This window comes from Ahaetulla prasina, chromosome 4 (genome assembly GCF_028640845.1).
Source record: "Ahaetulla prasina isolate Xishuangbanna chromosome 4, ASM2864084v1, whole genome shotgun sequence".
NCBI classification, from domain to species: Eukaryota; Metazoa; Chordata; class Lepidosauria; order Squamata; family Colubridae; genus Ahaetulla; species Ahaetulla prasina.
Window position 1 is genome coordinate 8736771 of NC_080542.1, and position 10792 is coordinate 8747562.

Here is a 10792-nt window from a genome sequence, read left to right on the forward strand (position 1 = left end):
GTAAAACAGATGATAGATACTATATGTAAATGCTCAAATTATAATGAAAGTGCAACCTTAATCAGGTAAAACCTGTTACTCTGGACTTCTCTGCCTTTAGTTTACCATTTATAAATTGAAATAAAAACCTCTGAATAAAACCTTATGACTTACCAGTGTATTTGTTATCTATTTATTTCAGAAAATTTATACAGCCACCCATTTGTCGGTGTCCCTGAGCTGCTTAAAAATTATAAAATATATAAAGAATAAAAACACACTGATAACAGTCAATCAGTTGAGACTTCTTGGGTTCCTAATCTTTTCACGATGTCACTGCTTCTGTTCATTGTAAGAAAGAAAAATCCTTGGCTCCATAGATTTGGAAAAGTAATTTTACTAGGAAGAAACTGAAAGCAGACAATTTCAACCAAGCTATGAAAAACAGCGCCAGTGAAAAACACAGCAGAGTCAGACCTGGAAGCCATCTTTCTACCTTTGTGACTTCAGGCTTCACACCTGCCACAAATTCTACTGTAAAAATGGGATATTGAATAGAGTGAAGAAGACATGTAGTCAAAATAAAATTATTTCTAGAAAGTCAAGGCCGTGGTGCCTAGCTGTACTGAGAAATGAGGAGGTATCTTCTGTTCTGGAGGTTACCTGATTGGCCATGTGGTGGACATGTGGGTGACATCTTGAACTTTCTTTTAGTGGAAAACCAGCTTTCAGATTGGGTTTTCAGATTTCAAGATGACATCTCAAAAGTTAGCTTTGAGGAACTTACCTTTTGACTTTTTACATGGAAAAAATTGCGAATTTTCTAGGCATGCTCAAGCTATTGCTCTTGATCCTGAATCTTCGACATACCTCCTGGAATCATATTTTCTTCATTGCCATCAAAACATGGAAGCCTGAACAGAAGGTTATTTCAATTCAACCACAATCAATGTATCTTGAACCCCAGGGCGATTGAAACAAGGATAATAATGACTGTGTGTCAGAGTCATTGCTACCACTTTCCTCCCACTATTCTCCTCTGCCAGTACCTGTTCAACACTGATGCTATTGAAGACATGAATTTTCACTCTCACGGATATCCAAATACCCAATGGTGGATCTGATTAGACTCACTCTTAGATATAAAGCTTGAATTAATCACTGGATTAGCTATTGGAATAATGCAACCTTTATTGTAGGTTAGGATGAGAGACGGAGACATTTTCAAGAGTGAAGATGTTGCTCCTTCTAGTGTTTCTGGCGAAGAAAATAGTGACTCTGACCTGCCCTGCAAGTGATGCTTTCCGTGTTCCACATGAATGGTACCAACCTGGTGACCTCATCATTGGTGGGATAGTGTCCCACACTTATTACAACCTTCATGAAATTAAGTTTAAGGAATATCCTTATAAAACATCTTATGACACACCAAAGTAACGATTCTTTTTTTTTCTTTTTCTAATGTTAATCAGTTTCCCAAAAATTCCTTATGAGCGTAAAAAGTTCTTAGTATAAATGTAATCTTTATATCTAATCTAAGTCTAACTTTCAAATGTTTTTAGTTATAGAATAAACCTTTTTCTTTACTTTATGGTGAAGTGTTTGTCATATAATGTATAAAACTTTGGTGGAAAACATCTTTTGAAGAAGATTTAGTAAGTTTAAGAGAATATTTTTTTAAAAAAAAATCTGTATTGTCACTCTGAACGAAACATACATACAATAAATGACAGATAAATGCTGAAATTGTATATACTCCATTTTGGGGGTAAATTAGAAACTAAATCGAGTTCCATGAAAAAAGCACTATTTTTTATTTTATTGTAGAGGATATTTGTTGCAAATCATGATATTACTTTAGAAACGCAAAATTGAACTGTGTACAATTTATTCAGTATTTTAGAAAATCTATTACTTTCCTATTTTCATCAGAGAAAGAAATGTTTGCTATTTCATGTAGAAATGATGCCACCTTATGAGAATTTGCCAACTTCCTTTTTCAACTGGGCTATTTAACTCATTTGCAGTGTAATAATCAAATTCTACCAGCACATCCTTGCCTTGGTTTTTGCTGTGAAGGAGATCAATGAGGACTCCAGGATCTTACCTAATGTCACACTTGGGTTCCACATCTATGACAGTTACTGCAATTCAAGGATGACCTATCGCACCACTCTGGATCTGCTTTTTAAATCCCAGGAATTTGTCCCTAACTACAAGTGTGATAGCAAGAAGAATCTCATGGCTATCATTGGAGGATTGGATTTTGTCACATCATTTTATATAGCTGAAATTACAGGTTTCTTCAAGATTACACAAGTAAGTTCTGAAGGGGTTGAGCAGAAAATTCTTATTCTTATGGTTGTTATGGAATAATTAATGATCTTCAAAGGTGAAGCTTAATTTTCTGCTAAGATGTTCTGCATTTCTTATAGTCTATTTAGCATTCTTTTCTTATACTACAATTCCAATCACAGAAAGTGAATATCAGGTGTCATGCCATATCTGGAAGATGCCTTAGTGAAGTCCAAGTAAATTTTATCCACAGCATTCCTCTGGTTCACTAATTTTGTCACTTTGTTAAAGAGTGCAATAAGATATCCTTGGCATGATCTGTTTTGGATAAACCTATGTTGGCTTTTGGTTATTACTTTGTTTCCTTCTAGGTGTTCGCTGATTTGCTCCTTGATTTTCTTTTCCAGAATCTTCCCTGGTATTGAGGTCAGGCTGATAGATCTGTAGTTTCCTAGTTGTTGTTTTTTCCCTTTTTTGAAGATGGGAACTACATCAGCTCTTTTCTAGTCCTCTGCAAGACCCCTGTGCTCCACGATATTTGCAAGATATAGTTCAGTGGTTCGTCTGCCAGTTCCTTCAAAACTTTGGGGTATAATCCATCTGGCTTTTAGTGATTTGAACTCGTCTAGGGTAGACAGATGTTCACTTATTATTTTCTTCAGGATTTTAACTTGTGCTTCTAATCTAGTTTTTGGTGCTGTTTTTTCCTTTTCTGTAAAGGCAGATGCAAGAAACGAGTTAAGTAGTGTATATATATACATACATACGTAGATCTTTGGTTAAAAGATATATATACTTTTGTCACAAGCCTTTGTACATTGTGATCCTTAGCTTTCCTCACTTCATCTTTACAGGCTTGTGCTATTTGCTGATATTCTGCCTTAGTTATTTGCCCTTCTATCCATTATTATACTTGTCCTTCTTGTCTTTCAATTTTTCAGAGAGTTCTTTATGCAGTCATGCTGGTTTCTTTTGAGAGCTGTTATTTTTCTTCTTCACTGGTATTGTGCTAGACTGGGCTGTTATAATCTCACTTTTCAAAATTTCCCAAGCTTCTTGAATTGTTTTCTCCTTTAGGATTGTCATCCATGAAATCCTTCCTAAGTTCATTAAGTTCATTGAAATCAGCACTCTTAAAATCCAAGACTCTAGTTTGACTGTGTTCTACTACTTATGCTTGCATAATGTTGAATTCCAATATTGCATGATCACTTGCCCCCAAGTTTCCTATAACTTCAACACCTTCTATCATTTCATCTCCGTTAGTGAGAATTAAGTCCATTTTGGCTGATCCCCTTGTTCCATCTCTACCTTTTCGGAAACAAAGTTGTCTGCTTTGTTTATTCCATTTGTGGGTTTCACCCACCAAGTTTCTGTAATGGCAACAATATCATATCTGCCCTCATTTACTTGAATTTCTAATTCATCCTGTTTATTCCTCATACTTTGGGCATTAGTGTATAGATATTTGAGTCCAGTTTGATTGATCATGTGTTTACTGACTATATAACCTGTGTTGTGCCTTACTGCTCCTATTTTCTTGCCACTTGTTTGGTTAGTGCACTTGGTATGGCACTCACTATTATATTTTGCTTGCTTGACCTTGTTCTTTAGATATATTTTATAAGAAAACAAGATAGAAAAATTAAATTAAATACTACTGAATCATCTGTGTTGAATACATCTGAATCATTTGTGTTATAAATGTTGTACCTTGATGAAGGTATCTTTTCTTTTATGTACACTAAGAGCATATGCACCAGAAAATTATGTGTATAACTAGAATAAAATTTTCTATTCTATTCTATTCTATTCTATTCTATTCTATTCTATTCTATTCTATTCTATTCTATTCTTTCAGCTGACGTACGGTTCATTAGCGCAAGAGGAATTTCAGACCAGTAAGCTCTCTTCACTTTATTTCATGGTCCCAAAAGAGGACCATCAGTACATCGGGATTATCCAACTGCTTCGTGATTTCAGGTGGACATGGATTGGGATATTTTCTATTGATAATAATAATGGAGAAAATTTCTTACAGAAAATGGGGCCTTTACTTTCAGAAAACGGAATCTGCACAGCGTTTATGGAAAGCCTTGATCAACAAGTCCACTTGGAAAGATTACCAGAATTGTATCAAACAATCTCCATTATTTCCTTTAATATGATGAATAGCAAAGCCAATGTGTTTCTTGTCTATGGAGAAGCCGGGACCATTATATGGCTAAGATTTATAACATTTCTGGTAGATCCTGAAAGCAAGGAAACTGCATTATTAAGAAAGGTGTGGATCATGACTGCACAAATTGATTTTGTATTACCAGGCACTCATATCAGATGGGATCTGAAGATGTACAATGGGGCTCTTTCCTTCACTGTTCACTCAATAGAAGTTGTAGGTTTCAAGGAATTTCTTCAGACCACAAATCTTCTTTCAGACTACAGAGATGGGTTTTGGCAGAATGTTTGGGAACAATCATTTGATTGTTCCTTTCCAAAACCAGAATTACAAGAAACAGACAGTAGACTGTGCACTGAGGAGATGAAGCTGGAGGATCTTCCTGGGACTGTGTTTGAAATGGAAATGACTGGGCACAGCTACAGTGTCTACAATGCTGTTTATGCTGTGGCTCATGCTTTGCAGGCTCTACACATGTTGGGTTTCAATAGGAAGAAAACTATGATGGGTAAAAAGACTGATCTTCCACATCTGCAGGCTTGGCAGGTATTCTCTTTGAAATGGACTCTTCTTTTATTTCAATAAGCAGTTTGATGTAGAATTATGTTTTGAACCCATTCTGGAAAGTCTTGATATTTTCTGCATGTAGGATCAAGTTAAGTATGTGAAAAATATAGAAGTAAGGAAGAATTTCTTGATAGAACAATGCAAAAATTTGCCTTCAGAAATCCTAAGTGCTACATATCTGGAGATTTTAATGAAGTGATTGGAAAGGCATTTGTCTAAATCATTGTAGGGTATTCTCCTTGAGTGGGGTGGTGTGCTAGAAGACCCCCAAAGTCCCTTCCAACTCTGTTGTGTTGTATAAAACAGATAGAGAAAAACTGGCGCGTTCTTATTTTGCCATTCACGTATTCTTCTATTCTGATCACCCAGAACCGGCTGTAAAAATCATGATTTAGGTAGCAGTAGGAGTTATTTAATAAATCTCCATAGATTGCACAATAAGAGTTAGTTAAAATGATAATTTACATTGCCTTTCATTGATTTTTCCAAAAATTAATCAATTCCCCAAGAGTTTTTGTTTGGCTCATGAACTTTTCATGAGTGACAAGCTGAGCTTTCTATCTCTATCAGAGATTTAGAGCAATAAAGTGGTGGTACTCCTTAGATGTGACATCCATAATTTGAAAACACTCTATACACAGGGATTTTGACCCTGTGACTCCCGAGGACATGGACAGGTTGCTGGGAAGACTGAATGCCACCACATGTTTACTGGAACCGTGCCCCTCCTGGTTGGTGCTGGCCACACAGGAGGTGACACGAGGCTTGCTCCAGGGGATTATTAATGCTTCTCTGCAGGAGGGGATCTTTCCCGCTGCCTTGAAAGAGGCGGTGGTGAGACCTCTCCTCAAGAAGCCTTCCCTGGACCCGGCTGTTTTAGGAAATTATCGTCCGGTCTCCAATCTTATTCGGTGAAGGTTGTAGAGTGTGGTGGCATGTACTCAACCTGGATGAAACTGTTCTCCCATTCCAGTCCAGCTTCTGGCCGGATACAGTAGGCGGCTTTGGTCGCATTGGTGGATGATCTGGAGGCCAGGGATAAGGGTTACTCCTCTGCCCTGGTCCTATTAGACCTCTCAGCGGCTGATACCATCGACCATGGTATCTTGCTGCACCGTTGGAGAGTTTGGGAGTGGGAGGCACCATTTATGGTGGTTCTCCTCTACCTCTCTTACGGGCAGACAGTGTTGACAGGGGGCAGATCTCGAGTGCCTCATGTGTTGATCATTCTCTCGCCTCTCCTGTTCAACATCTATATGAAGCCACTGGGTGAGATCATCAGTGGTTTTGTGAGATACCAACTGTACGCTGATGACGCAGCTGTCACCCAGGCCACCCCAACGAAGCTGTCGAAGTACTGTCCCGGTGTCTGGAGGCCGTATGGGTCTGGATGGGGAGGAACAGGCTCAAACTTAATCCCTCCAAGACGGAGTGGCTGTGGATGCTGGCACCCAGTAAAGCCAGGTGCAACCACAGCTGACTGTTGGGGGCGAGTCATTGGCCCCAATGGAGAGGGTGCGCAACTTGGGCGTGCTCCTGGATGGGCACCTGTCTTTTGTCTTTTGAAGACCATTTGACAGCCGTCTCTAGGAGAGCTTTCTATCAAGTTCGTCTTATCCGCCAGTTGCGCCCCTTCCTGGACCGGGATGCCCTATGCACAGTCACTCATGCTCTCGTTACCTCTCGTCTGGACTATTGCAATGCTCTCTACATGGGGCTCCTTGAGAGCACCGGAGACTCCAGCTAGTCCAGAATGCTCTTGGTTATTGAGCCGTTCCCATGTAACACCTATCCTGCGAACTGGCTGCCTGTTGTCTTCGGGTCTTCAATGTTTCTACCTTTAAAGCGCTCCATGGCTTAGGACCGGGATACTACGGGACCGTCTACTGCCTCTATCTCCCAATGACAGTCGCTCTCACAGAGGGCTCCTCAGGTGCGTCAGCCAAGCAATGTCGGCTGGCACCCCAGGGAGGCCTTCTCTGTGGGGCTCACCTGGACTCAGACAAATACCGACCTTAGGACCTTCACAATTCAAAACCTACTTATTTCGTCTTGCTGGACTCGCAAATTTTATATTATTATATTGATTTATGGGTTTTTAATTTTTTAGTAAATTTTAGTGGGAATATTTTTATTTATAAGTAGCCAAATTAAATAGGTTTTTTAAGGGTTGTTTTAGTTTTGTACTGTTGTTGTCTTTCTGTATTTTACTTGTGGCTGTACAGAGTCCTTCGGAGAAGGGCGGTCTATAAATAATAATAATAATAATAATAATAATAATAATAATAATAATAATAATAATATTTAATAATAATTATTATTATTATTATTATTTTATTTTATTTTTTTTTTTTTTTTTTTTGTGTTATTATCTATAGTCTCTGTTTCTCACTTATCTATCAAAGAATGCTTAAGTCTCAGATTCCAAAATCTGGCTAAAAGAAATTAATTGAACTCGCAAATAGCTTTGTACCAGTGAGGAAAGATTAGATATGATTTATCCTAAGTTACTTGTTTAAGTAGTGGACATAAAACATAATTGAAGGACCTGACAACATTCCAAAAGCCTATTTTCATTGTTCTTCAGTTTATTCCTATGCCTTTCCTTAAAATAATATCAGATAAATAATGGAGTGGACATGTACATTTCCACGCAACATTGATGATCAAATTTCTAAGCATACATATTTAATAATAGTTATTTGAATATGAAGAACGAGTGAATGAAACTTGAATATATCGTTCTCTTCTCTGTTATACTGCTTTCAGTTGCCTGTCGCTTCTATTCTCTTTCAAGTAGCTCCATTCATTTCTTCAAGGCATTTCTTTCAACAATTCAGCTGGGGAGAGAGTGTTCCTGAATGAGAAAGGAGAAGCAACAGGTGGATTTGACATCACCAACTTGATCACTTTTTCAAATAGATCCCTTCAGAGAGTTAGAGTTGGAAAGCTGGATCTACAGGCTCCGAAAGGAAAGGAATTATTCATTGATGAAGCTGTGATTTTCTGGAACCCAAATTTTAACCAGGTTTACGAATTATTGTATCAAATATACTTTAATCCATTATGATCCAATATTGAACACAATCCATTTGGAAATATCATTTCTGGTTTTTTAAAATAAAGACTGGTACATTCTTTTCAAATGTGGTTTATGATCCAGCACTCATCAATATGAAAAAATGATATTACAATACAAAAGACATATTTGGACATTTGGTTTCCATTTCCATTTGAAAACACAAGAGTGGCCATTTTTCCATGAAATTGCCACCCTGTGTAATTATTTACTCTTCCTGCCCTTCAAGCAGGACCTTTTCTACATAAATGAAGTTTCTACAATTTTTAAAGTTGTAGATGAAATTAATAAATTCAGTATTCTTTTGGGAAGTCAAAAACAATTTACCTATATAAAGGATGAAAAATACGATCAGTTTTAAATATCTCCATTTTCAAATTTATTTGATTCATTTTCAAATTGATATGATTATCACCAGGTTCCTCCACTTTCTCGATGCAATGACCCTTGTTTCCCTGGATCCTGGAAGAAAGGGATTGAGGGGGATCAGTTCTGCTGCTATGACTGCGTTCCCTGCCCAGAAGGGAAGATTTCAAATCAAAATGGTAGGGTAGGAATTCAACCATTTTTCCTTAGATTTAAGCAAATTTTAATAAATTACGTGATGCATAAAATTAATAAACTGATTATCAGTATTATGGAATGCATAGGTGAAAAAATTCCTTGACTTTTCTTATAGATATGGAAGATTGCTTTGAATGTTCAGAAGATCATTATCCAAATAAAGAACAGAAAGGTTGTATCCTGAAATTTCTGGTCTTTCTAACTTTTAAAGAAGCCTTAGGAACTGGTTTATCGTCAGCAGCTCTTGGTTTCTTCTTCTTGACATCTTGGATACTTGGAACTTTTATTAAGCACAGAGATACTCCCATTGTCAAAGCCAATAATCGGTCCCTCACCTACATCCTGCTTGTCTCTCTTCAGTTCTGTTTTCTCTCCTCTTTGCTCTTTCTCAGCCAACCTGGCAAAGTGACCTGCCTTCTCCGACAATCAACTTTTGGCATCACCTTCTCGGTGGCCATTTCTAGTGTACTGGCCAAAACCATCACTGTGGTTGTGGCTTTCATGGCCACTAAACCAGGATCTCAGATTAGGAAATGGGTGGGGAAGAGATTGGCCTTTTCTATTGTCCTTTCTTGCTCTCTCATCCAAGCAGGTATTTGTATTCTTTGGTTGTCAACATCACCTCCATTCCCTGAGTTGGACATGCACTCAGAGCTCCAAGAAATGATTTTACAATGCAATGAGGGGTCAGTTTTCTTCTTTTATTGTGTCTTGGGCTACATGGGCATCTTGGCCATTGCTAGCTTTATTGTGGCTTTTCTTGCCCGCAAATTACCTGACAGCTTTAATGAAGCCAAGTTCATCACCTTCAGCATGTTGGCCTTTTGCAGTGTGTGGATCTCCTTCTTTCCAGCCTATCTGAGCACAAAAGGCAAAGCCACAGTAGCTGTGGAGGTCTTCTCCATCTTGTCCTCCAGTGCTGCATTACTGGGATGCATATTCCTCCCAAAATGCTACATCATTGTTTTCCGGCCTGACCTGAACCACAGGGACCAACTCACAAAGAGAAATTAGTACATTAGGGATTTTTCTTTCTCAGAGAAATTGTTGAAAAAATGTACAGACTACAGACTATTATCTGTACGAAACATAGAAGTGATAGGAACATAGAAGTTTTTATTTCTGTGAAAGAAAGATTTGTTTAGGATGTTTATGGTTATTACGATTTATTATGATTGCCCATTCCAAAATCTGTGCTCATTCTGCTTTATGTTCACAATTTTCCAAGATTCTTTAACCTATTGCTTTTTTCTTTTCCAACCATTGATCTTAATTTTGGTCATCTAGTTTTCTTATAAGGGGACGCGGTGACTCAGGGGCTAGGATGGTGAGCTTGTTGATCGAAAGGTCGGCAGCTCAGCGGTTCGAATCCCTAGTGCTGCTGTGTAACAGGGTGAGCTCCCGTTACTTGTCCCAGCTTCTGCCAGCCTAGCAGTTTGAAAGCTAGGCTGGCTTTCAAAGTAAAAAAATGCAAGTAGAAAAAATAGGGACCACCTGTGGTGGAAGGCAACAGCATTCCATACGCCTTTGGCATTGAGTCATGCTGGCCACATGACCACAGAGACGTCTTCGGACAGCACCTGCTCTTCGGCTTTGAAACGGAGATGAACACGGCCCCCTAGAGTCGGCAATGATTAGCACATATGTGTGAGGGGAACCTTTACCTTTACCTTTAGTTTTCTTATGCCCTGTTAGGATATTTCAGATATTGGCTCAAATAAAGTCTAATGTTTGCAGAGAGATTTCATGGTTTTTATACTTTGAATTCCTAAAGCTTCTCAGTTGCCACAAACTATGGAGGTGGGTTGGGGGGCGGGAGAAGATGGACTGCATTGACAGACAAAGCACCAATCTTTCTCTTGGGAATCAAGGTCATCTCCACAGGTGTCAGATGAAGAAAGATGGTAGTGCCTTAGGAGCGCCCGCCAATTCATTTAATTGGACAATTTGACCAGTAACACTTGGTGAGGGAATCATTTGCTATTTTAATTATACTGAAACGCTGGGAAATGTTTAGAGTTGTTTTTCCATTTAAGTGTGCCGATATGATGTCCCCAATAAAGAAGCTCTTTGAGGAAGATTATTTGGTTATGAAGAAATATCCCCAAAGTCAGATGTACATTAAATGT

At 38.3% G+C, this 10792-nt stretch overlaps 1 protein-coding gene across 1 annotated transcript; it reads left to right on the top strand.

The window, feature by feature from the left end:
* Positions 1–1215: 1215 nt before the first annotated feature.
* LOC131197070 (vomeronasal type-2 receptor 26-like) lies at positions 1216–9677 on the top strand. Its single transcript, XM_058180693.1, has 6 exons — positions 1216–1412; positions 2007–2298; positions 4316–4999; positions 7821–8048; positions 8518–8644; positions 8779–9677. Exons 1-6 carry the CDS (start codon positions 1216–1218, stop codon positions 9675–9677), a joined length of 2427 nt encoding a protein of 808 aa, XP_058036676.1.
* The last annotated feature ends 1115 nt before the right edge of the window (positions 9678–10792 follow it).